This window comes from Schistocerca piceifrons, chromosome 8, assembly GCF_021461385.2.
Source record: "Schistocerca piceifrons isolate TAMUIC-IGC-003096 chromosome 8, iqSchPice1.1, whole genome shotgun sequence".
NCBI lineage: Eukaryota > Metazoa > Arthropoda > Insecta > Orthoptera > Acrididae > Schistocerca > Schistocerca piceifrons.
In genome coordinates this window covers 485,635,574-485,658,756 of record NC_060145.1, presented here as the reverse complement: position 1 = coordinate 485,658,756, position 23,183 = coordinate 485,635,574, and the positions used below count along the sequence as shown (strand labels likewise).

General features: G+C 41.4%; 1 protein-coding gene across 2 annotated transcripts in view; it reads left to right on the top strand.

Moving 5' to 3' along the window:
• Positions 1–23,183, top strand: part of LOC124711412 (bleomycin hydrolase) — a 106,295-nt gene that overhangs the window by 24,472 nt on the left and 58,640 nt on the right. For both annotated transcript variants that reach the window (XM_047241472.1, XM_047241470.1), the window contains exon 3: positions 2,743–2,895. In XM_047241472.1, coding sequence (XP_047097428.1) covers positions 2,743–2,895 — 153 coding nt within the window. The remainder of the gene's footprint in view (positions 1–2,742; positions 2,896–23,183) is intronic.

The following is a 23,183-nucleotide window of genomic DNA, read 5'->3' as shown; positions in this document are numbered from 1 at the left end:
CCCGTATCTCCCGGCCTTTTCCAAGTATACCTCCTCCTCTTGTGATTCTTGAACAGGGTATTCGCTATTACTAGCTGAAACTTGTTACAGAACTCAATTAGTCTTTCTCCTCTTTCATTCCTTGTCCCAAGCCCATATTCTCCTGTAACCTTTTCTTCTACTCCTTCCCCTACAACTGCATTCCAGTCGCCCATGACTATTAGATTTTCGTCCCCCTTTACATACTGCATTACCCTTTCAATATCCTCATACCCTTTCTCTATCTGTTCATCTTCAGCTTGCGACATCGGCATGTATACCTGAACTATCGATGTCGGTGTTGGTCTGCTGTTGATTCTGATTAGAACAACCCGGTCATTGAACTGTTCACAGTAACACACCCTCTGCCCTACCTTCCTATTCATAACGAATCCTACACCTGTTATACCATTTTCTGCTGCTGTTGATATTACCCGATACTCATCTGACCAGAAATCCTTGTCTTCCTTCCACTTCACTGACCCCTACTATATCTAGATTGAACCGTTGCATTTCCCTTTTCAGATTTTCTAGTTTCCCTACCACGTTCAAGCTTCTGACATTCCACACCACGACTCGTAGAACGTTATCCTTTCATTGATTATTCAATCTTTTTCTCATGGTAACCTCCCCCTTGGCAGGCCCCTCCCGGAGATCCGAATGGGGGACTATTCCGGAATCTTTTGCCAATGGAGAGATCATCATGACACTTCTTCAATTACAGGCCACATGTCCTGTGGATACACATTACGTGTCTTTAATGCAGTGGTTTCCATTGCCTTCTGCATCCTCATGTCATTGATCATTGCTGATTCTTCCGCCTTTAGGGGCAATTTCCCACCCCTAGGACAAGAGTGTGCCCTGAACCTCTATCCGCTTGTCCCCCCCTCTTTGACAAGGCCATTGGCAGAATGAGGCTGACTTCTTATGCCGGAAGTCTTCGGCCACCAATGCTGATTATTTATCAAAATTTAGGCAGTGGCGGGGATCGAACCCGGGACCAAAGACGTTTTGATTATGAATCAAAGACGCTACCCCTAGACCACGGGTACTGTTTCCATAGAAAGTTCTTTTTAGTACTGCTAGTGATAAGTTGCAATTATTAAGTGATTTTATTATTATATGTAGAATCTTTCTATGACAAAATGGGCCCTAGTATTACTTCAATGGGTAATAAATTCAGGAAAGTTATTGCACAACCTGAAACATTGAAGAAGAATATTCTGAAAGCTGAAAGAGAGGTTATTAAGCATTTTAATACTATTACTGAATCTCACTGAAGCAATTTAAAATGTGGTGTTGGTAGATAATAATATATTTGTCAAAGAAAATCATTAAAACGCAGAAAATTAATGTGCATCCAAATTACTTTAGGACTTCAAGGTTTCTTATTCATCCATTCATTGAATACAAAGCTTATCGAGGTTAGGTAGGTCCTTATAGTTGTGTTAAAAATACATTTGTATGGTTTTTTCTGTCTTATTGTAGGTACAAAGCAAAGAGGATGCCTGTTTATCCACAATATATACATGAAGACCATAAACTGTACAAATGTAAAACACTAAAAATGCATGGTTTTAAACATTTCCATGAAATGTTCTACCAAGAGCCTCAAAAAAATGATAAAAACCACTTCATTGTAAAATATACTCATAGGACTCAACTAAATTGAATAAGAGAAGTAAAAGGAACTTATTCGAATGTCCAATGGGGCATTCCTCTCCATTCTTCGTATCACTGCCATGCGAGTTAATAGCATGCTACAGGAATAGTACCACATCAGAAAAATCAGCAAAATGAGGCATGGTTTTCAAAGAAAGGATGGATCTGAAGATAAACAAAGTCTGATTAAGTTTATCAACACTGTTAAGCGTGTAGAATCACACTATTTCAGGGGAAAGAGCAACTGAAAATATTTGCCTTCAGAATTAAATATCATAACGCAATGGAGGATGTATCCAGGGATTGAAGGAAATTTGATAGTAAAGGAAAGCTATTTCTGAACATTTTTCAGTACCAGTTATAACTTCTTCTTCTTTTTTTTCCTCCATAAATCAGACGTGTGCTACTTGTGCCTACAAGTTTGAGGAAGAATGGGCTTTAATTAGTCCTGTTTTGGTCACTGTGAAATAGGAATATTACAAATATTAATACAGTGTATCAAAATCTTTGCTTATTATTTTCTTTTGTCATGTCTGTAACAAAGTCTTTCTTGTTTTGGTACTCTAATGTGCAACAGATTAATAAAATTCATGCTGTTAATAAAATTCTTACTGTCTTCATTTTGTAACCTATTTGTGACTAAGAATTTGTCTAATATCAAGAACTTATGTAGTATCATCTGGAAGAAGTTTCTTTGCGTTTTAGAATTCAATTACTCAGAACACCAATCATACAAACTATTTGGAACTATTTACAGAGAGGACGTTTATTGTAGATATGAGTGTTACTGGATTGGCAAACATGGAAATAGCATATGACACAACAGTAAACAGGACCCAATAGAATACCATTGTGATAAATGAAAAAGTGGCTTAAATCCTGGATCTGTTTTTAGTTATATAAAATTCATAGCCGCTTTGTTTATTCTTTCTGTTGCTGCTTATGTCACCATTATTTGTACTGTTCGGCACATAGATGCATGTTATGGCAGCAAAACATTGTGAACTTATTGTAACACATAAATGCTGAATAAAATCTAATGCATTGTGTACATTGTTTCAGGTGGAAATTGAGGGCAAACCTGTCACAAACCAGAAGACATCTGGTCGATGTTGGCTATTTGCTGCTCTTAATGTAATGCGTGTACCTTTCATGAAACATTACAATTTAGATGAATTTGAATTTAGTCAAGCTTACCTTTTCTTTTGGGACAAGGTAAATATTTCAGCTTTCATATTTTGCTATGTTAATGTTGTATATGTGTCATCTTGACATTAGAATGTACAACATAATTACGTGATTTTTTTTGCAGTATTTTTCATATCAGTCACTTTGTGTAATTTTTAAGCCATAAATAATAAAAATGTGTACTTTCTCAGATAGTTTTTATGATATTATGTTGTTGCAACAAAAAATGTTAAAAGATAACTTGTAGCAATGTAGTCTCGCTGAAAAAATAGGTAGATAGGTAGATTCTGTTACAAATTGGAAGGTTCGAGGCAAATTATTTTTTGTTCTCACCTTGCTTTTTAAGTTCACAATAGATGGCATTAGCTGAGAAAATATATCAGTTTCAACAAGCAACTTTTCATCTATTGCACTTAATAGTCAAGATCTGTCAGAAAAAGTCAAGGTTTTTGTGGCTGCATCCTCATGCGCTCCCTGTTGACATTCTTGGGCTTTTCATCTGACACTTATAGAACTTCTTTTCTGATGTTTCACAAGCAGAAGTATCTGGCACTGTTGGAGATTCACTCTCCAGTACTGATTATGGGTTAGGCTGGAGTGTTTAGCATCATGCTGTATGAACCCATTGACAGCATTGCCTAGGAAACTTTTCCCTGGCATTGCTGATGTGGTGCATGGCTTGCAATCTGTGAAGGAATTTCACTGAAAGGGGCACTTCATCCTCCACTTATTGTTTGGCTTTTTGATTGCATCTCGTAGCTACTACTTTGCTTTTTGGCTGCTTTGTGAGACAATAGGAAAGTTCAGTGACTCAAGATAACCAAACATTAGCAGCATTGCAGGTAGGGGCCCATGGAGATATTGCCTTAAACTGAGCACACCCTGGTCGTGTAATGACACACAAGTGCTTGCTGTAGAAAACTGTCATATCTGATTATTCAGAAAAGCCACTGAAATACGCAGGTGTGACAAGATCATATCTATATGTTTCCAAATGTGCTGATCTCGTGCGGGAATAGTTCTGATTTCACTGACTGCTCTTCCACTGTTCCCAACTTACTTATCAGTTTGCCAAGGTTTTTACTTACCCTTGCATGTATTGGGTGCATTTATGGCCAAACTTTTCTCAGACTGAAATTTTTTCAGTAACAATTTTGTACTTGAAAAATTTAAAACTTCGACTACAAATAATGAGCAGAAAATGTTTCTTCATTATTATCCCTGCTTCAAAAAAATATAATTATTTATTTTTCTGACCAACTTCCATGACATTGGCATCAGTCAAAAAAAAAACAACAAACGTGTTTTCTGATAAAAAAGCATGTCTTCTGAGGTCTCTTGTTCTCTTTTTTTATGTGTCATTGACAGTTCATTGGCACTGATCAGTGTGTAGCAGTCCGACTGACCTGGGTGTTGCGGTTTGAACAATCTAAGTGCTACTCACAAATTTCTTTGAGCCATTAGTTTTTAAGTGTGTGATCATAGAAACTCAATTTCTTTCACCAATACTTTGGCCGTATACTGTGTGGCCTTGTGTCAAGTCAGCTGACTGGAGCTACAGCTTACTCGTCCACCCATTTAAACTCCAGGGCCACTCCATGGCGCATTTGTCCACAGATACTTGTGTTGCAGAAGTATGTAATGGGTGGCAAAGAAATTTGAAATTCTTATTATTGGCGAAGGAATGGAAAACAAGGCCAGTCACTCAAAACATGCTGAGATATTGAGGTAGCAAAGGAAGTACATGCTATATTTCAAACTTGTGCAAAACTTTGCCAGTCTTGGGGATTTTGTGTTCTTTTAAATTTGGCATGCTTTTTTCGTTGCTCCTGCAGGCCGTTGCAGTCTGCATTTTCATTCCTCATTTCACCTTTTCTCTTTTAATGGCTACATCCTTCTGTCATTCACTGTCACCAAGGCAGGCTTACTCCTGCTTATTGGTCAGCTCCCTCACCCCTTTTCGCTGCTCAGTGACTTTAATGCCTACCATTTCCTTTGGACCTCGTAGAGAACCTGTTAGAGATATTCCCTCTTGGTTGGCCTTCTCAATCAGCTCGACCTCATCTATCTTAACACTAGAGCACTCATGTTCCTTTCAGACACGACTCACACCAATTCCCATTTGGACCTCTCATTCTACACTGCCTAGCTTGACCATCATCTCGAATAGTCCATTCTCTCTGACACGTATTAGAGTAACTGTTTCCCATGTTGACCCCATTTTCTGACTCCTACCCCACATGCATGTAAATCCAATTGGCAGCTTCCTAAAGCTGACTGCAGGCCTAACTCCTCCTTGGCAACCTTTGATGAGCAACATTTCCCCACTTGTGATTACCAGGCAGAGTATCTCACGAATATTTTCCTTTCCACTGCAGAATGTTCCATACCTCACACTTCATCTTTGCTGCGCCATGTCCCAGTCGCCTGGCGGACTGTGGGGTGCTGCAATGCAGTTCGCGCATGGAGATGTCCTCCTTGCATTTTTAACCATCATTCAGCAGTGGCGAACTGTATTCATTATAAGCAGTTGCTTGTGCACTGTCTTCGTGATAGCAGAAAAGCTAGCCAGATTGCATTTACTGGCTCTTTTAACTGTTTCACTCCCTCTTCTGTCATGTGGAGCAACCTCCATCAACTCTCTGTGACCAAGATCATTTGCTCGATTTCCAGCCTGACAGTAGCAGATGATGTCATTGCAAACCCTATCGCTATTTCCAACTTCTTGTGCCACTATTTTGCGGAGATTTCAAGCCCCACCCACTATCACTCCACCTTCCACCCTTGGAAACAAATGGATGAGTCTTGAGTGACATCAGTTTCCTTTCAAAATCGTTAATGCTGTAATGCTGCCGTTACTGTGAGGGAGCTGGACCATGCTGTCACTTCATCCTGATCTTCCACCACAGTGCCGAACATTGTTCACATTCATATGTTGCAGCAGCTTTCTCCTGCAGGCAGGCACATTCTCCTTCAAATGTACAATCATATTTGGGCAGATGGCATATTTCCCAGACGCTGGTGTGAAACCACTGTCATACCCATACCTAAGCCCGGTAAGGACAAACCTTCCTTCTAGCTACCAACTTATTTATTTTGCGAGTTCTGTTTGCAAGGTGATGTGTCATATGATTCATGGCCGGCTGGTATAGTGACTTGAGTCTGGCAATCTACTAACCACAGCACAATGTGGATTTTAAGCACACCATTGTGCAGTTGGCAGTCTTGTCACTTTGTCAACCCATGTCATGAACAGTTTTCTGCGGAAATACCAGACTGTGTACTGGTATCCTCTGTACTCTGTTGACATGGGGCTTGCAAGGCCACTTGCCCCATTTCCTTCAGGAATTTTAAAAAGACCGAGTTTTCAAGGTTTATGTGGGATCAGCCTTGTCGGATACTAGGTGCCTCAAGGCTCCATTCTGCGATGTATTGTAGTTCTCCAAGGACTTGTCTCCTTGAACTGTGTCTTCAGCGATGTCTCGTCATCTCTACTTGTGGAGCAATGTCAATGGCTTTTGCTTTTCCACTGTCAAAACCGTTTATATGAATCTTTGGTGGTGCAGTGTGTTTCTTCCACCATCTTTACATCTTGGGCCCGTTGCTCTTCTGTTCACTTAAACTATGAAATACCTGAGGCTCATGCTTGATAATAACTTGTGTTCGTGCTTGATAGGAAACTTTCTTGGTCCTCTCACGTGTCTTACCTGGCCACACGATGTACTTGGTCCCTTGATGTCTTATGTGCCCTAAGTGGTACTTCCTGGGGAGTGGATCAAACCACCATGATCCGTTGTCTTTGCAAAACTGGATTATGGGTGTTTCACTTATTCCTCTGTACGTTGATCCATCTTACATTGTTTTAACACAATTCACTTTTGTGGAATATGTTTGGCCTCTGGCACCTTTTGCACTAGCCTGGTTGAGGGTCCTTATGTAGAAGCTGCTGAACTGGTACTGTCATACCAGCGTGATGTCCTCGTCAGCAGGTATGCGTTCCATTTCTCTGCTATGCCCGGCCATGCATCCTATGCCCTCTTATTCAATGACTTCTTTGACCGCCAGTATGGGCATGTCCTCCTTCTGTTACCTCCCGGAGTTTGCTTCCAGCTACTGCTCCAGCAGCTTAACTTTATGGTACTGCCACTTTCCCGATGAGGATAGACCCTTAAGGACACTACTCCAGATTTGATCTATCGCCACAAGTTTCTCGACCTTTGCACATAACTTGGTGATAACACCTCTGTGTACACTAATGTCTCTAAGACTGACTGTGGTGTCGAGTATACTTTTGTCACAGGTATAAATCATTTTTGGTATTGGCTTCCAGGACACTGCCCAATATTTACAGCAGACCTCTTTGCCCTCTATCAGGCCATCCATTTCTTCCAGTGACACAGGCTTTTTAATTGTGTCATATGCTCTGATTCTCTCAGTGCCCTTCAGAGTTTTGGTGTGCTGTACACGGTCCAACTCTTTGTGCAATCAGTCCAGGAAAGCTTCCACTTGTCACTGTTGAGAGAGCCACTGTGATGTTCATGTGGGTTCCTGGTCACGTGGGGATGGGGAGTAAGGCTGCTAACCCTGTTCCTATCTCGGCCTGCTACCTCTTCTGTTCCTTCGGATGATTTCCATGTTGCTGTGTTGCACCAGATGGCGTCACTTTGGCATCACCACTGGTCGTCTCTTCATGGAAACAAGCTCTGGGGAAGCAAACCTTTCTCAGCTGTTTGGCCAACCTCCTCTTGGCCCTCTCATCATGAGGAAATCATTTTAGCTAGGTTGCATATAAGGCATTGTCTTTTTAGCCATCGCCAATTGTTAAGTGGTTACCCCCCCAACTACTTTATGCTCACTGTCATCAACCTTTGATGGTTCGCTATTTCATGACAGAATGCCTTTTTCTTTAATTGCTTACATTTCAGTGTATGTTTGCCATCTGAGTTACCAGTTGTATTAACGAACGACATGTGGGCTGTCAACTGCGTTTTACTTTTTATCCACCATAGCAATATGGCTAAGACATTTAATGTTTAGTTTGGGACCTCTGCTGTTTCTGCAGTGTATTCTGTGGACCTTGCTCCAAGGGAAAGCCTTTGTTTTTAGCTTTCTTCTCTTCTGTCGATTAGGCTTAATGTGTAATTTCTTTTAGTTAGTAACAGTGTAGGAAAATATAGATTGCTACTTACCATAGAGAAGATACGTCAAGTTGCAGACAGGCATAATTAAAAGACACTCACTTATAGCTTTCAGCCACAGCCTTTGTCAGTAAGTGAGAGAGAGAGAGAGAGAGAGAGAGAGAGAGAGAATGCGCAGCACCATTCATACACACACGACCACCAACTCCAGCATCCCGTGCTGGAATGCAACATCACATGGGGTGCAAGGAGCAATCTGGAAGGAGCAGGGAAGGGGAAGGAGGGGATAGTCGTGAATGGGTGAGGGAGAGAGACAAATGATGTCTGGTGGATTGTACAGGAACTAGACTGCCAACAGGTGCAGCGTCAGGAGGTTGTAGGGCAGGGAGATGGGGGGAAAAGAGGACTGGAGCCGAGAAAGATGGGCAGGTGCATTGGCAGAGGGCTGCAAATAAACAGGGTATTAGATGAGAATGGGGAGGAGATGATAGGACAGAGAGGGTGGAAACTATTCGGTTGAGAGTGTGGGGACAGTATGTTACCATAGGTTGAGGCCAAGACAATTACAGGAGTGGAGAATATGTTGTAAGGATGACTCCCATCAGTGCATTTCAGAAAAGCTGGTGGTGGAAGGAAGGATCCGGATGACTCAGGTAGTGAAGCAGCCATTGAAATGAAGTGTATTACGTTCAGCTGCATGTTGTGCCTCAGGTTGGTCTACTTTGTCTTGACCACAGTTTGGCAGTGGCTGTTCAACCTGGTGGACAGCTGGTTGATCATCATACCAATACAAAAATCTGTGCAGTGATTGCAACAGAGCTTGTAAACGGGGTAGGATAAACCTGTGACAGGACTGGAATAGGAAGTGCTGGGTGGGTAGACTGGGCAGGTATTGCACCAGTGTCTTCCCATGGATATGGTCCTTGTGGCAAAGAGTTGGGATTGGGCATGGCATAGGGATGGACTAGGTGTTGTGGAGGTTGGATGGGAGACAGAAAGCCACTTTAGGAGGATTGGGAAGTATCTCAGGTACAATGTCCCTCATTTCAGGGCACAACGATAGGTAATCAAAGCCCTGGCAAAGGATGTGGTTCAGTTGTTTCAGCCTGGGGTGGTAGTGGGTGATAAAGGAGACATTCCTTTGTGGCTGGTTCTGGGGGATGGTGGAAGGGTTGGGGTATGAGGGGGAAATGGCACGGGAGATCTATTTGTGGACTTGGTGTGGGGATAGTGCCTGTCTGTGAAGGCCTTGGTGAGATTCTCAGCATGCTGAGCAACGGAGTTTTTGTCGCTGCAGATATGCCGTCCCTGGATGGCCACTCTATGATGGAGGGAATTTTTGGTGTGAAAGGGATGACAGCTGTGGTTGTTTCAGTTGCCTGAGACTGCAGTTTGTGTGTGTGTGTGTGTGTGTGTGTGTGTGTTTGTGTGTGTGTGTGTGTGTGTGTGTGTGTTGTTGACAAAGGCCTCAAGTCTTTTTCTTGTGCCTATCTGCGACTCAGCATCTTTGCTATTTGCTGAGTGCCAACTTTCCTTTTCATAATATTGCTAGAATGTAATATAGAAATTAATATAAGGACTGATGCAAGAATGAAGGATAAGAATATGAGAATTTAAATACATTGTAACCCTTGAAAATACCATACACATGTATAATAAATTTATGATATTTACTGTGAAACTCAGCTGTAATTTTACAATTAATATAATGTCCTTGCATCCCCTAATGATAGGGCACATTCATGTAGTAATGCTCTATGGACATGGGTGTGTAAATGAAATAGAAAATAAAATAAATAAAAACAATAATTGGGTTTCGAACAAAGGGCACGGAAGGCGAGAGACCACAATACTAGACACTGCGTCACCATTTTGGCTGAGTGCATTGCGCATAAAAAGGCATCTAAGTCACGTCGGAAACTTGACTGCTGTTTTTCAGAAACAGTCAAATATCTGTGGATAAGTCGAAACATATGTTCAGTTATTTTGACTCCTCTTCTAATGAATGAAGCTTTTGAGAAATCGGATTATGGCACTTGGCACATTCTTCTCATTAGGACACAAGGTTACTACTAACCCTGAGAAAATCATATAAAATTCTATAACACATACCAGTGTACGAGTATAGTTGTGAAATAGACGTACATCTCATGTCTTTGGACATATCCTGTTACTTCAGATAGTTAATAAGTCTTATTTATTTATTCATTCATAGACAATTCAAGCATTTACACAGCACACCCATATAGTGTAATAGTTTTATTCTTTGTGTCACTGCTATCAAATCAGGGGAGTTGCATTTTTAAGACAAATACCAACCTTTCATTGCCTAGCGTACTATAATACTTTGCTTTTTATTAGCTATCTCATGAACAGCACAAAAAGCTTGGACACTTTTGTCCTTATGATTTATTGATCAAATCGGTATATGAATTGGGCTAGTAAAACTTAACTAGGTTCTTGTACTTTGCAGCTTTAGAGTAATCCATAAAACAAACAGTATTATACCTCTGAAAAAAATCAATAGGTACCAAAAGGATACTCTCTAAATAACCATCCAAATTTTGACAGCAATAGTATTCCTGTATATACCTCCCTTCTCTTCCATTAAGGCATAGATGGTCATCCTTTTTCCTGTGGTCCAGTTACCCTATTCATTACACAGTTGATATATAAGGGTACAGCTTCCTGCTTAATCATTATATACCACTCTACTCTCTTCTTTCCTTATATACTTTAAGGTAATTTACTCCTATTGTTGTACGGTAGTGAGACATGGACTGTGGGGAAACCATAACAGAATAGAATCAAAGCCTTTGAGATGGGATGCTACAGAAGAATGTTAAAAATCAGGTGTACTGATAAGGTAGGGAATGAACAGGTTCTCTTGTAGAATTGATGATGAAAGGGACATATAGGGAAAACACTGACAAGAAGAAGGGGCAGGATGATAGTACACCTGTTATCACATCAGGGAATAACTTCCTTTGTACTATAGGGAGCTGTAGAAGGCAGAAGCTGTAGAGGTAGACAGAGACTGGAATACATCCAGCAAATAAATGAGGACATACATTGTGTTTGCTACTCTGAGATGAAAAGGAGAGGAATTCATGGTGGGGTGCATCAGACCAGTCAGAAGACTGATTACTCACAAAAAAGGAAAAAAGAAACTCCTGTTGTAATTAGGACGTATACTCACTTCCTGAGCTTCCTGAGCTGTTGTCTCTTAAATGTACTCCTCTCCATTCGATTCACTGTAACAAAGAATCATAATTTTCCTTTATAGCAAACAAATTTTTTTCTGTTGTGGCTATGGATACTCTTATGTAGATCTCATCTGGATGTTTGAATGTCAATTAGTGTATAAGGGTGCCTTTCCCTTTCTTCTCCCATTTAAGGTGACATTACTAACAACCAATATTATCTTAAATGAAAGTGTTAGTTACGCTCTGTGTCTCTTCCATGATTGTGTAGTGACATCCAAAGTATACATGTTCACTACTAAAGCTTTATGATTAGATAATCTTATTATAAAAGTATACAAAATCTTCATGGTTTAGTCTTCATCTTATATTCTCATATTAGGTCAGTTGTGCTCAAAAGAGAAAACAATGCCAACAATACATTGTAACCTAGCACCCCTTCACGTATTTAAAATAGTTAATTGTTCAAATCATTCCCCATTTGTGTAATCTCATTAATGCATCTGAGAATCACATGCGAAATGGACTTGGCACAATTATCAGTGTGGTTGATAAATCTAAAAACTCCCTTTTCTGAACTGCGCAGATGGGAGTTATCCTTAAAACACATTCTCTGCTCCCATAATTATTCCAACCCCAACCTACGGTAACATACTGTCCCTCCACCCTCCACCCAACAGTTTCCACCCCTTCTGCCCTATCATCTCCTCCTCATTCCCATCTCTCACACTGTTGATTTGCAGATCTCTGCCAACACATCCACCTGTCTTTCCCCACTCATCTCATTTTTGTTCCATTTTCCCCCCACGTCGCTGCCCCACAACCTCCTGAGGCTGCACCTGCTGGCAGTCTAGTCCCTGCACACACTACCAGACTGTGTTCGTCTCTCTCCCCACCCATACACTACTATCCCTTCCCTTTCCCCTTCCCCTCCAGATTGCTGCTTGCCTCCCACATGACTTTGCATTCCGGCCCGAGATGCTGGAGTTGGCGGTCGTGTGTGCACGAGATGTGCTTGCTTGTGTCTTTGTGAATATCTGTGTGTGTGTGTGTGTGTGTGTGTGTGTGTGTGTGTGTCCACTGAAAAAGGCTGTGGCTGAAAGATATAATGACTCTTTGCTGACGAAGACTGTGGCTGAAAGCTTTTAATCGTGCCTGTCTGCAGCTTGTCGTCTCCTCTATGCTAAGAAGCAATCTGTCTTTTCCTACGTTGTTGATATTCCTGCGTGGAGTTTCCAGTGTTTGACATTGTATTATACCACACACAACTACAACTGCAGCATTGCCAGTCGATGACTACAATGACGTGTCCAGCATTACCGACTCCATTAAGAACAGGCACAACATGTGTGGCCTGCGTCCCACTTTATGGCTGTTTGCATCAGGAACCAGCAACGTGGGTGGAAGGAGACAGGAACTCTTGTAGTGGATGCAAGAGTCTGGTGCAGGAACTTGCCAATGCGAGTGGTGGCGTGTGGCACATAGGCGCCCTCAGGTTGTACGCCCGAGCTTTTGCCCTTTGGGACAGGTGTCTGGCAGCTGCTGCATGTTTCTGGAGGGGGCCCCCCAGTGTTGAACACAAAGCCTAGGTAGGCAGAGTTAGTACTGGGAGATGAACTGGCAGTGGCTGGTATCCATAGGGTGTATGTGCTGTTCCATGTTGACCTGACACACGGCATGGCCCTGACTCGTAGTTTCGCTCATTCACTAGTACTGTAGGCATGTGCCTGGCCTCAATGTAGCAAGTGTCAGCCAGGAGGCTCTTGCAGTGATGTCATGATTTCTCTTCTGCCAGCAGACATCTTGCATCCACTGTGACAGTGCTACTATTTTCCATGGCAGCACCCAAAATTTCTTGGCGGCACTACATTGCCTTTTTGCCTCTTTGGGAAGACCGGGCTCCTGGGTCTCAACCCTGGACTTGTTTGCAACGGAATTCAACAAACGTAGACAGAATACACAATATTTACAACATTATTTCCTAATTTCTGTGTAGCTTGTACCTCAAGGTCAGAGACTGCTACCTTATTCTACAGTTTTATCCCTCTGGCTCCCAGTTTTTCTCTTACACTAGTAGGGTATATTTTTCTTTCATACATCTCGTGATCAGACAGTTCTTACAAAATCTTTCAACACACAACTACCTTCTTTATGTCACGTTACATGTGCCACCCTGACATTTTGCCTTGCATCGTTTGTTTCCTAAGACTCCCAAAGTTCACTTGGCCTGCGTAGTAATTTTTACATCATCTTAAATATACACAACATTTTCTTACTTCACAGTTCTGTTTTTGGTACTTCGTGCATAGTTAAAGATCCAGTCTACTGGAATCCATACTACTGGTGATTCACTTGGTCAGGTGGCTCTTCACCTCAGGTTCACAAACACTGCAGAGAACAGTCATATGCCTGATATATTGACACTCAAGGTCACGATGTCATCACGTTGTTGTTGTTGTGGTCTTCAGTCCTGAGACTGGTTTGATGCAGCTCTCCATGCTAATCTATCCTGTGCAAGCTGCTTCATCTCCCAGTACCTACTGCAACCTACATCCTTCTAAATCTGCTTAGTGTATTCATCTCTTGGTCTCCCTCTACGATTTTTACCCTCCACGCTGCCCTCCAATGCTAAATTTGTGATCCCTTGATGCCTCAGAACATGTCCTACCAACCGATCCCTTCTTCTAGTCAAGTTGTGCCACAAGCTCCTCTTCTCCCCAATTCTATGTCATCACAGTAAAATGTAAATGTCCTGTGACTAGGGCCTCCCGTCGGGTAGACTGTTCGCTGGGTGCAAGTCCTTCTATTTGATGCCACTTCAGCGACTTGTGTGTCAGTGGGGATGAAATAATGATGATTAGGACAACACAACACCCAGTCCCTGAGCGGAGAAAACCTCCGACCCAGCCGGGAATCAAACCCAGGATCTTAGGACTGACATTCTATCGTGCTGACCACTCGGCTACCGGGAGCAGACGTCATCACAGTGACAACGGTTATTAAAGTTACTAAATTCACTAGGAGAGTACTGTTGGTAGCAAGAGCCAATAAGCAATTGTTAGCATCCCACTTAGACAATGAGTGGACTTGGAAGAATTATGGGCTAAGTTTAAACAGATTGTTAATTGTACTCTGGGAAGTACGTGCCAAGTGTGCCAAGGACGGAAAAGACCATTGTTTAATAACAAAATTCAGAAAAGGCTAAGGAGGCAGACTGTTGCACTCCCAGTTCATTTAAAAAATGCACAAATTACGACAGGCAAATGTTAGTAGAAATTCGTGCTTCTGTAAAAAGATTGGTGCATGGAGCATGCAGCTGCTGCTATCCTACCTCAGCAAACGATCTTGTCAAGAACTTAAAAAAAATTCTGGTCCTACATGAAAATCAATAAGTGGGTGTAAGGCTTCTATCCGGTCAGTCACTGACCAGTATGGTGTGGCAGTAGAAGGCAGCAAAGGGAAAGCTAAAGTTTTAAAAGTTTTTTTCAAAAAATCATTCACACAGGGGCACTGTACAAACACACCATTGTTTAACTGCCAAAAAGAAGCTCATATGAAGGACAAAGTAATGGGCATCCCTGGCATAGAGAAGCAACTGAAAGAGTTGAAAACAAATAAATCACCTGGTCCAGGCGGCATCCCGGTTTGGTTTTACTGAGAGTACTCTACAACAGTGACCCTATCCTTAGCTTGCATCTCTCGTGCAGTGCAAAGTCCCAAGTGACTGGAAAAAAACACAGATGACAACTGTAAATAAAAAGGATAAAAGAATGGCCCTGCAAAATTGCAGACCAATATCCTTGACATCAATTTGCTGCAGAATTCATGAACATAGTCTCAGTTTGAATACAATAAATTTCTACTTCATCTACATAGATACTCGGCAATCCACCATACAGTGCATGGTGGAAGGTACTGTGTACTACTACTAGTCATTTCCTTTTCTGTGCCACTCACAAATAGAATGAGGGAAAAACAACTGTCTATATGCCTCTGTGTGCGCCCTAATTTCTCATATCTTATCTTCGTGGTCCTTATGCGCAACAACGTATGTTGGCAACTGTAGAATCAGGTGGCCATCAGCTTCAAATGCTGATTCTCTAAATTTTCTCAACAGTGTTTCTTGAAAAAAATGCCACCTTCCCTCCAGGGATTCCCATTTGGCAAACTTCCAGTATGCTGGAGTAAATGCGAGTCAGCAACTAATGTTAATCAGTACAACAAAAAATCAGTCAAAAGTTGCAAATTTCACTTTTTTTATGCATGTGATGACTGATTTCAGGCCGGCCCCATTTTCAAATCATTGTCCATAGTAATGGTATTTCTGAAAATACAAAACCATGTCAAAAATAAGTGAAATTTTTAACTTTGGACTGGTTTCTCGTTGTACTGATTTCCATTTGAGTTCTCGAATCATCTCCGTAACACTTACACATTGTTCGAACCTACTGGTAACAAATCTAGCAGTCCACCTCTGAATTGTTTCGAGGTCTTCCTTCAATCTGACCTGGTACAGATCCTAAACATTCGAGCAGTACTCAAGAATAGATCACACCAGTGTCCTATATTGGTCTCCTTTACAGGTGAACCACTCTTTCCTTAAATCTCCCATAAACCAAAAGTAATACTGAAACCTACTCATCCACATTAACTTAATTTTTGCATGCAATCTTACATTTTTTCCACATTTAGAGCTAGCTACCATTCATTATACCAACTGGAAATTTTATCTAAGTGTTTTTGTATCTTCCTACAGTTACTTAACTTTGACATCTTGCTGTACACCATAGCATCATTAGCAAACAACCACGAATTGCTGCCCACTCTGTCCGCCATATAATTTATCTATATATTTATGTATATTTTGACAATACCCTTGTCTCTGGTGAACACTCGCCATCGAGGACAACATACTGAGTTCTATTATTTAAGAAGTCTTCAAGCCACCCACAAATTGTGAACTTATTCCATATGCTCATACCTTTGTTAGCACCCTGAAGCGGGGCACCGTGTCAAAAATGCTTTCCGGAAATTTAGAAATATGGGATCTGCCTGTTGCCCCTCATCTGTAGTTTACAGTGTATTCTGAGAAAAGGGCAAGCTGAGTTTTGCATGAGCGATCCTGTCTAAAACTGTGCCGATTAGTGGACATAAGCCTCTCAGTCTCAAGAAAGTTTAATGTATTAGAACTGAGACTATGTCCAAGCATACTGAAGTTAGAGATATTGGTCTGTAATTTTGCTGGTCCGTTCTTTTACCCTTCTTATATACTGGAATTAGCTGCACTTTTTTCCAGTCACATGGGACTTTGTGCTGGGCGAGAGATTCACAATAAACTCATTCTAAATGAGGGGCAAAAGCTATACCGTACTCTTCGTAATACTGAATTTGTATTCCATCTGGACCTGGTTATTTATTTGCTTTCAAATCTTTTAGTTGTTTCTCTACATCAGGGATGCTTATTACTATGTCGTCCATACAGGTGTTGTCAAATCGCAAATGGCAGTATGTTTGCACAATTCTCCTGTGCGAACGAATTTTTGAATGTAAAACTTAAACTTCAGCTTTCACTTTGCTATCTTCAACTGTCACTCTAGGCTGGTCAACAAGGAACTGAATGAAAGCCCTAGACCCACTTAGCGATTTTACACAGGAGACTGAAAACCTTTTGTCTGCAAATCACTCACGTGAAACTCAACTTGTCCTTTTCCTGCAATTACATCCTGTGAAACATGGATGAATAGTAACAGGCAGGCCATATGCCTAGATTTCCAGAAAGCGTTTGACACCGGCCTCTGTAAGCGCCCCCAAAAGATGTATTTTGCTACTCTGGAAGGTGAGAACATATGATAAAGACCTCATTCAATTTTTTGTCACCTTATGTCTTGAGTTCTTGTGGAGAGAGGACATGTTTAGGTATGAGATGCGTGTAGTAACTTTCACGGTATCTGAATAATAACTTTTCTCAGTGCAAAAATATGTGGCCTTTTTATTTTCTTCCATGCACCACGAAAAGGTCATGTCACCTCCTGCTGCCTGCAAATTACTGACACGGTCACGAAGAATAAGTTTAGCAGCGTCGGTAGAAGAAGCACCTAACAGAAGTGTGTAGTTCAACTTAATATGGCCACAAAGGAGAGAAACTCTTAAGAGCTAAAATTTGGGCATTAATTGAAAATAATTGATTTCTATTAATCTCTTTATTTATGTACTCTTTCTTCTTCTTCTTTTTCTTCTTCTTCTTCTTCTTCTTCTTCTTCTTATGTATATATGCACAGGTGCCCCACTGCAAACTGTTCATGAATATCCAAACATATGGAATAGGTTACCAGCTATGTCAGCAGCTTGAAGACTACTTAAATAACAGAACCTAATATGTTGTCCTCGACAACAAGTGTTTATCAGAGACAAGGTATCATAAGGAGTGCCCCAGGAAAGTTTGATAGGACCACTTAGACAAAATTTCTAGTTGCTGTAATGATTGACGGCTTGCTCTAAATGCAGAAAAATAATCTTGTAATATTCAAATACGGCATTATTAGTGTATTCCTTGATACAGTCATGTTTATTAAATATCTTGTTGTAATATTGCAAAGTGATATGAAATGGAATGAGCACATAAGGTCAGTGGCAAGGAAGATGAATGCTTGACTTCAGTTTTTTGTGAGAATCTTAGGGAAGTATGATTCATCTGTAAAGCAGACTGCAAATAGAACACTAGTATTGCTACCCATTCTTGAGTACTGCTCAAGTGTTTGACGTCCCCTCCACGTTGTACTAAAGGAAGACATCAAAGCAATTCAAATCAGACTACTGGATTTGTTAATAGTAGATTCTACCAACAAATGACTATTACGAAGATGCTTGGTGACTCAAATGAGAGGCCATGGAGGGAAGACAACATTCTTTTCATGCAACACTATTATGGAACTGGCATTAGAAGTTGACTGCAGAATGATTCTATTGTCACCAATGTGCATCTCACATGATGACCATAAAGGTAAGGTAAGAGAAATTATGGTCTGTAAGGAGGCATATAGACAGTAGTTTTCCCCTCAATCTGTTTGCAAATGGAACAGGAAAGTATATGCACCGTACAGTATCTTGCAGGGTATGTATCTGGATGTAGATGTAGGTGATAGTACTGCATAGCTTTTTTTTCTACTGCTGAACCTGCTGTAATGTACATCCTGCCTAAAAATGCTCTTTCTGGTTAGCTGTGAGTTAGTTCAAGGGGAGGATTAGATCTGGCTTAAAGGTGTTGTTTAGATAGTTCAAATTCTGCTCAGGAAGTGCCCCTTGAGATTTCTATGGCCAGTGCAGCTGTGGCTGTGCCGTGTTCAACCCTTGAAATATTGGCAGACAGGTGAAATGTTGGTCTTGTTGTGTCACAAATTTTGGTAACCTCTGAAACATTGGCTGACAGGTGAAACGTCAGCCTGGTTGTGTCACAAACTATCCCAATAATTAGCAGCCCACTTGCAGCACCAGCTGTCTGCCCATGTGAGCCAGTCCTGCTCATGGCAGTTCGCTACCACCACTGTGGAATTACACACAGAGTAAATCCAGTGTAGCCCTGCATACTTACAATAGGATTGTGACTCCATAATGTCTTATGAACAACCCTGCCCATCTATTTTATCTAGGTAAAACTGTCAAACATATTGCAGTCGTTTTCCTCCAGTACTGCTGGAATTCCTGTGCTGGGTGGCAAACTTATTCAATACATGTTTCCACGAAATTGTGTTGCTTTCAGTCACATACATCTTCCTTATTTAATGCTATCTAGCTCATAATCCCAACAAGATAATAACATATGGTATGCCTCATACAGACTGTGGAACATCTTCATGCTTAACCTCCTCCTTACCTCCCTTGCTCTTCTCCTTTGTTATAGGGGTTGACACAGTGGTACTGCGTCTGGTGCGTTTTGAAATGGCCATAGGTGTCATTGTTCTCGTTGGTCACTGGAATTTTACGTTCTGTGGTGATATATCTAATACATGGTGTCTTGTCACGAACTTCCACCATTTACCTTATGGTATAAGTGCTTGACAACATTACCTGTTGAGCTACCACGTATTGCAGTACTGTTCCTGTGTGTTTCCATATCACCTCTTGTCATTTCTAAGCTTTGGTGTTCACTTCCTGTATCTGCCTCCACATGTCCCTCAGCTTCCTGGCAAAATTGTGGGCTCATCGGTGTGTCTACCATTTTTCAGTTTTAATTATGTCAAATGGCAATATCATCTTCCTTCTGTAAACTACCTGATAACAGGATAACCCAGTACCGGTGTGGACTCTGAATTTCAAGCTGACATAAGGACTGAAAAATACGTATCCCAGTCATAGTAGTGACAGTTCCCATAGAAACTAGACATCATGCCAATACCACGATGCACATACTTTGTTTTACCAGTAGCTTGGGGATGCAGTGGACTACTTCTTTATTTCAAAACCTGTAACAAACAACACAACTGTTTCATTAACTCCAACATGTAGTAGTGATCAGTATTTGTTAAAACAAGTTTCCCATTGGAGTCTGCTTAAATGGACCAAGAACATCCGTCCTGATAATTGCGAATAGTTGCTTCTGGTAACCCCTCAAAAATGGGCTATGGGAGTCTTGTTTACTCATCTCCACAGCCATCTATTTTATGCTATGTCAACACATTCCACCATCAAGGCATACATTTGGCCACTGGAGTTTTCTACATTATCCCAGTTATGAGTCACTGTGCAGACACTGCAAAACTACTACTGTCGTACAGACATGATGCTCTCCTCAGCAGATATGCAGGTTGTCTCTCTTTTATGCCCAACCATCCATCCTATGCACCTTTTTTGTTGAGATGTTTCCCTTGATAGCCAATATGGGGTAAGCACAACTTCTTTTTTGTCTCCCAGAGTTTCCTTTCATATACTACTTCGGAAACTTAACGTTACATTACCTAACATGTTCCCAATGGATGAGAACCCTCTGCCACCTCGGCTTCATGTGGAGTTCTGTGTTTACCTTGAACTAGTTCACTTCCCAAGGACACTACCCTAGATTCAGCCTATAGCTGTAAGGTTCTTGAATTTTGCAGGCAGCTTGGAGACAGCACCTTCATCTACACTGATTGTTCTAAGATCAACCATGGTGTTTAGTGCACCTTTGTCATTGGCAACAAACATTATAGATACCAGCTTCCAGACCAGTGCTCGAGTTTTACTGCAGAGCTTTCCACCCTCTATCAGGACACCCAGTACATCTGACACAGACCTCTCAATTGTGTATTGTGTTCTGATTCATTTAGTGCCCTCCAGAACCTCTGTGTACTATACACATACCACCTCTTCGTACAACGAATCCAGGAATGTCTCCACTTGTTTACTGATGGTTGAGCCAATATGACGTTCATGTGGCTCCATGGTAATGTCGGAGTGTCGGGGAATGAAGCTGCTGATGCTGCTGCCAAGGCTGCAGCAAGACTATCAAGGTCTTTTAGCTGTTCTGTCCCTCCAGATGCGTTGCAGCATGTAAGAACATTGTGTCCTGTTGGTGTGAATACTGGTCTTGTCTTTATGGGCATGGACTCTGGGAAATTAAACAGATCCCGGTGGCGTGGACAACATCCTCTCGCTCCTCTTGTCGTGAGGAGATACTTTAAGCTTGACTGTGTATTGGGCATTGTTGTCGGTCACCATCATTTTTAAGTGGAGATCACACACCACTCTGTGCTTACTGCAACAAACCACTGACAGTGTGCCATTTTCTGACCCAGTGTCGACTGTATAACTGTTTACATTTTAATATAATGGAAGGAAACATTCCACGTGGGAAAAATTATATGTAAATACAAAGATGAGGTGACTTACCGAACAAAAACGCTGGCAGGTCGATAGACACATAAACAAACACAAACATACACACAAAATTCAAGCTTTCGCAACAAATTGTTGCCTCATCAGGAAAGAGGGAAGGAGAGGGGAAGACGAAAGGAAGTGGGTTTTAAAGGAGAGGGTAAGGAGTCATTCCAATCCCGGGAGCGGAAAGACTTACCTTAGGGGGAAAAAAGGACAGGTATACACTCGCACACACGCACATATCCATCCACACATACAGACACAAGCAGACTGCTTGTGTCTGTATGTGTGGATGGATATGTGCGTGTGTGCGAGTGTATACCTGTCCTTTTTTCCCCCTAAGGTAAGTCTTTCCGCTCCCGGGATTGGAATGACTCCTTACCCTCTCCTTTAAAACCCACTTCCTTTCGTCTTCCCCTCTCCTTCCCTCTTTCCTGATGAGGCAACAATTTGTTGCGAAAGCTTGAATTTTGTGTGTATGTTTGTGTTTGTTTATGTGTCTATCGACCTGCCAGCGTTTTTGTTCGGTAAGTCACCTCATCTTTGTGTTTACATTTTAATGTATGTTTGCCATCTGAATTATCGGATATGTTAACAGATGCAGCACGAGCTGTAATCGCATTTTACTTTTTATTCATTTGAGCCTTCTCTTGCAGTCATCTTTAACAATCCCTCTACTCCAATTGATTAGGCTCTTAAGTATTATTGATTTTAACTTCCTCCGGTAATTGACCATTTAAAAGTTGTGACATGGGTGCTTATGACCTCAGCCATTTTGCACCCTAAAGCAAGTACAACAATAATGCCACTGCCAAACTGTACTTGAAAACAGAGTTGACCACACAGTGCTGGTCACAATACATTCTATTTCAGTGGTTGCTTCGTAACCCATGCAATCTGGGTCCTTATCCCCAGCACCTGCTTTTTTGAACTACATAGTTGAGAGTTATCTTTACAACACATCCTGCATTCCTGTAATCCTTCTGGCCCCAAGCTCCACAAATGTCCTACATAAACACCCTTTTCCCAAATGTTCTGTCTCTACCTCCCAATACCCGCTCCCTCATCATTGTATGCTGTGGAAACTCTTTGGCTCTAATGCCCATGTGTCCCATTCCTATCTCATGCTGCTCCTGTATCCTTTCTGTAAGCTACTTTCACTTACAGTCCCTCCTGCTCCCCACCCAACATGACACAGCCCCTCACTCCAGACTACCTGTCAAACTGCAGTCTTGGCATTGTGTGTGTGTGTGTGTGGGGGGGGCGGGGGGGGGGGGGGGGGGGGAAGGTCGGCGACTTGCCTGTGTATGTGGAGGTTTATTCTAGCTCGAAAAAGGATTTGTTCGAAAGGTAGTTAAGTTTTAATTCTTTCATGTGTATTTGGCAGTGATTTGGCGCTTTTACTGTTCGGTGAGTTGTTACCTTCCATCTTAAATCACCAGATCTTTCCATACCATATTAATATTACAATAAATTAAATAAAGGTACAAATCCTCATGTCTGAAAAGTCGAATGTTCCTTTTATGCACATTTTTTGTGCCTGTTAGTCACAAGTTCTGGTCTGTGTCTCCTAGTCAGCTATTCTCCTGTACTATCTGTTGATACACAGTTGTCTTTGTCTTTGTTGTGTTTGAGGCTTTTTCACTATAAGATAAGGCTTTTTCAAAAATTTGTCAAAATTGTAAAATACAGGGTCATCTTACACTCACAAATTAAACTGAGGTCAGTGTTGTGTAATAGCTTAATATAGGGGTTGTCTTAAAGATGAAGCTTTAGCAGCTGAGATCATATGCAGATTTAATTTGGAGAATTTGGAAGGGTGGGACGGGGAACAGTGGCACCAGCTCGGCTGAGCACTAGGACAAATGTGAGGAGGGGAATAATGAGAGGACTGCAATTGAATCATCATGCTGCTAACTGAAGGAATGTATTAAGCACACCTTGGCTTTGTGCAAAATTTTCCCCTGCGTAAACTGCAGTTCACCGTCATCTAATTACAGTTGGAAATGAACGAACATTAAAACTGAGGAAATACGCAAAACTAGTATATGTTTCTACAAAAGATAAATTAATTCTAACAAAAATATCTTCACCGAGAACACTTTTAAAGAGGCACAACAAACGG